The 4,690-nt window shown below is 44.2% G+C and overlaps 1 protein-coding gene across 1 annotated transcript; it reads right to left on the bottom strand.

The window, feature by feature from the left end:
• Positions 1-58: 58 nt before the first annotated feature.
• Positions 59-3,654, bottom strand: tent5aa (terminal nucleotidyltransferase 5Aa). Its single transcript, XM_023410382.2, has 2 exons — positions 2,400-3,654; positions 59-1,864 (listed from the first exon to the last, which is right to left on the bottom strand). The coding sequence occupies exons 1-2, from the start codon at positions 2,823-2,825 to the stop codon at positions 1,085-1,087; spliced, it is 1,206 nt and encodes a 401-aa protein (XP_023266150.1). The 5' UTR covers positions 2,826-3,654; the 3' UTR covers positions 59-1,084.
• Between the last annotated feature and the right edge of the window lie 1,036 nt (positions 3,655-4,690).

The raw sequence follows: 4,690 nt of genomic DNA, 5'->3' as shown, positions 1-4,690 counted from the left end.
TGAATCTTGCAACAACCCCTCAATCGCACATTTGACTGCTACTTTACTGCATGGTGCTTTTTTTTTTTTTTTTTTTTTTTTTTTTAATTTATTTTTTTGCATCCAAACGTAACACAAACACTGACTGCGCATGATTTCACGTATACATTCACAAGCCTCTGGGGTGCTATTGTCTTGTGTGCCTGACGATAAATAGAGTGGGGTTAATTCACAAAAGTCATTTGGCCTGCTCACTGATTTCTCTGCCCGCCGAGAGGCAATAGGCACTTATAAACACACATATATTCACATATACAAATAGACATAGCTTCATATTTTGTTAAATTTTTTTCCCCCCACCAAAATTGGGTTTTAATGTTAGAAACAATCAAAAAAAATCTTTGGTCTGTAAACAACCATAACTATATCCAAATGCAAGGCAGAGATACCAGTTTGTTATCCAAACTAATTTAACAGCATCTCACCTCAGATGATCTGACATAAAGCAGACTCTGGGTGCTCGTTTTGGAGCCCTGCACACACCTCTGATTTCACCCAGAGCATGTGTGTGTGTGTGTGTGTGTGTGTGTGTGTGTGTGTGTGTGTGTGTGTGGGCACTGAGAAAGACACCCCTGAAAGCTGGGCTGGAGTAGCTGTCAACTTCAGGACACTGATGCAGCCGTTTGCTTTGCTGATGGAACCTGCCGGCTAATCAGTTCTCGACAGATCCAATCAGTCTCAATGACAGTTCTGCTGCTTGCATTAAAGGCTGTCACATATTTGCATTTAGCCATTACTTCCGAGCTACCCAAAATAGTCCTTTCCAGACCTAATTGGCCTGGGTAGGATCAGGTGATGTCTGTGTTTCAAGAAATGTGAGATATTCACATTGAAATACGTACTTGAATCGAAAGCCAACTGTTCTTTATTTAGCATTCATACTCAACGTATGAACAAAAACACAAGCTTTGATGCAAAACATTAAAAAGATGACTCCTTTTTCTGTCAGCTGTCAAACACTGGGCAGGTTTGAGGCAGCGAATATGCTGCTTGATCCTGTTTAAACAAATCACACTCTCTCCCTCCTCCTCTCCTCAGGGCTGTCTCAGTTACAGGGAAGCCAGGTGGAGTACGCAGGCTGCTGGCAAGCAAACACCGGCTGTACCTGTGCTATGTAGTAGTTACTGAAGTTGCCATCTGCCACATAAGGAGCAGGTTGGTAGTAACATGTAACATTAGCCACGTTGGGAATGACGTTCTGCTCGGCAAGCACTCGCACTGCCAGCATGGCTATCAGCCCTAAGGTCTGCCGCCTCTCGTGTCCCATCAGACACACTGTACTCTCGTTGACCACCCCGTGGAGGGTCATCAGGTAGTCGTACTTGCGGTCCTCCAGGCCCACAAAGTGGTTTTGAAGGTATGACTCCAGCTTGCGCTGCTGCTCACCGATGTCAGGGAAGTCAATGAAGAACCGTGAGCACATGTAGCGCTGCAGGGACTTCATCTCTGACTCAGAGGCAGCACGGAAACCCCTCACCAGCAGGTGACAGTACTTCAGCAGACCCCCGCCTCGGATCTCCTCCGGGTTGCGGGTGCAGATGATCTTGTGACGTAGGTGGTCCAGGGCCTCGCCGAAGTCCCCATATACGCTCTCTCCCATGATGGTAGGGTGGAAGGTCTCGGCCATGGGGTTCTCTGAGCACTCGTAGAACAGCAGCAGGGAGTCCAGCTTGATCTGAAAGGAGTCCACACTGAACTCAAACTGCCGCCGGAGAGAGTCCACAAACTTCAGCTCCACATTCTTCCCCCGGTTGTTGGAGAGGGAGATGAGGCTCCAGCGGTCTGAGTCATTACACACCTTCACCATCTTCTGCACATAGGCCTCCTATGTGTGTGTGTGTGTGTGTGTGTGTGTGTGTGTGTGAGGCATAAATATGAAGCAGAGGGGGAGAGAGAGGGACAGAGAAAGAGAGCATAAACGTTAAGTAGACAGCCTTAAAGGTACAATAATTAATTTGCACATTTATGCTTAATTTTTCATTATACAACTAGGTTTTATATCTAATGACCCCTTTTCTATATCTATCTATCTATCTATCTATCTATCTACATATCTATCTTCATATCTATCTATCTATCTTGTGTTATTAATACTATTGACCCCAATAGTAAAGAGCATAGAATGTACTTGGATATGGGATCTAGGTGGCTGAGCTCAGGATCCCTTCAAATTGGGTTAACTCAATCCTCTTAACTACAGAAAACCAACTTTTTACTATCACTAAACTAATCTAATTGCACATTGAGCTACACATAATGGTCATTAAGGCGAATTGGCACAAATGCAATTAAATGTTATCACATATCTAAAAGTAAACAACTGAAGCAGAAAAAAAGCACGAAGTTGGGGGTGGATGTACCTTTAACGTTAACGGGGTAATTTTCTCTTTATTCACACAGTCCGGTAAAAAATCCAGGAGACAGTCCAAAACTATGTCCTTCACAGTCTGGAAATCACTTTCACCTTTCATATCTGCGCAAAATATTAGGTCAAGGTCCTTATAGCCCAGTCCGCTGTCCCCGTGCAGAATGTGGCTGGCTGCAGAGCCGTTTAACCGAACGTCCCGGACGTGGATCTGTTTCTCCTCCATCCGACTGCGCACCACTTTGACGATCTGCCGCGGCTGCATCTCCAGAGTGGGGAAGTTTCCGCGGCCGTGAATCGGGATGGTCTCCGTCAGGATGGCGTCCAGCCGCTGCACTTGCTCCCAGTTGAGGACGCTAACGTTGCTGCCTTCTGTGTCAGACATATAGCTGGTGGTGGAGCTACTGTCCTCTTCTGACATGGTGCTGCGAGAAAAGTCCACCGCGATTTAAATAAAAATTAAAAATTAAATCGTTTTTTCTCAGAAAAGGAACAAATCAGTGGTGGCGTCTTTACGCACAAATTCAATAAAGTAGGGCGGCCACTACATCCGCATGAGGAATCTCAGTATCTGAAATCGCCTGTATTGACTGTAAACAAATATATATAAATGTAAAAAAAAAAAAAAACAACAACTATGAAATAACCAAGGCAAACAGTGATAGTCGCGGCAGTGCGTTACAGTTCGCTCAGTAAAGCCTGTGGTTTGAGGTCCAGTGGCGCAGCTGTCGAGCTGGTGGTTGTGTTGAGGAAGAAGTGCAGCCAGTCAACACGAGCGTGCAGAAAAACAAGCCCTAACTTTCTCTTCTCTTTTCTCTGAGCTTTTAAAACATTTGCCCCGGTGCCGCTGTCAATGCGTCCGAGCGCTGCGCATCACAGTCTTTGAAGGTCGCTGATGATCCAGGAGGGGGTTTGTTTTTCCGGCTGTGACTCCATCGCCCAAAGGCACGCCTATGATTTTATGAATTTGCATGAATAAGCTGCTCCTCAAGTCGCACTTTGGTTCAATCCTCCCTCCGACGATCTGCCCCTCACAGGAATCTTGTGGATTTATACGCGCAGCTCCTACATATTTTTTAATTTCTTTCCTCTCGCTGCCAAGTAATAATCCCAGTTAATGCAACTTGTTTGGGCTCAGGAAATTCTGCCTGCGTTTCCTAGCTCTGTGTAGTTTAACGTATTTCTTTCACTTGCGGAGAAGTTAACCGTTACCTGCCCACTTGACCCGCACCATCCTTCTGCAAGTCAGGTCGGTGGTCTGAAGATGTAAGCTGTGCTTCAACCCCGCCCCCTCTGACAGTCTGCTGCTCACCGAAAACCTGCTCAACATGATCACACTCTAAGGCTCAATGTACCAGCTACACCTCCATGATATGTATATGTGTATATATATTTTTTTATTTATTTTTTTAATTTATTTATTTTTTACAGTGCTTTTAATCTGAAGACCCTGAAGTTTAAATATAACAATAAATAATATTACTCAAAATCCTAGCCTATTTGGTGCACCTAAATTCATTCAAGTGCCAACATATTTCCTGTGGTTGTAATCACCCCTCTATAACAAAAAATAAAATATAGACACACAAAAAAGAAAAAGATATAAATATAAATAAATATAAAAGTATTTTCCAATCTGTAAACTTTAACTGATGAGCTCTTCAGCTCACTTCACGTTGCCATGTCGCCCTCTGTGGGCCGATTTAGGTCCTGAACTGAACTAATACAGTGGCTTTCAGGGATCATTACCTTTAAAGCGCCACATTAAAGCACTATAATATACATTCAATTTCTACCAACTCCAGTAGTGCTCTAGGAGCTGGGGCTTGTGCTGTTTAAAGCAGACAGGAAATATTTTCTCTGAAATCTCATAAGTCTGTTACACCCGGACTGCTAACACCTTCAGATCAGGGTCAGCAACCTCCCACTGATAGGTTACCCTCAGCTTCAGATGACCTGTGTTGACAATAAGTTTGCCTTTTAAACTGTAGAAACACCTGCTACACACAACTTAACATATACATTAAATCACTAATTGTAAATTTTAAACTTAGAAAAACTGCAGGATCCTTATTAATCTATATGGGATCAGTTTTTCACAAGGAATCCTATTCGGAAATATCAAATGAGATGATAATAAGATTTCCAAGCACAAGACAGTTCCTTGTCCAGGCAGCTTGCGGCGGGGCATAGGGGGGTCAGGGGTCAGACGAAAGCAGGCCGGAGGGGTCAGGTACACGCAGAGGCTATGGCAGAGTGGGGCAGGTGTCACTGACACCATTAGGC

This window comes from Seriola lalandi, unplaced genomic scaffold (assembly GCF_002814215.2).
Source record: "Seriola lalandi dorsalis isolate HSWRI2012SDOR001 ecotype SW California unplaced genomic scaffold, Sedor1 jcf7180002054425, whole genome shotgun sequence".
NCBI lineage: Eukaryota > Metazoa > Chordata > Actinopteri > Carangiformes > Carangidae > Seriola > Seriola lalandi.
This window is presented reverse-complemented; position numbering and strand designations above follow the sequence as displayed.

Coding starts and splice junctions, on each gene's coding strand:
- tent5aa (XM_023410382.2), bottom strand. CDS start 2,825: ATGTCAGAAGAGGACAGTAGCTCCACCACCAGCTATATGTCTGACACA. Junction 1,865..2,399: donor TTACCCCGTTAACGTTAAAG/GTACATCCACCC, acceptor ACACACACATAG/GAGGCCTATGTGCAGAAGAT.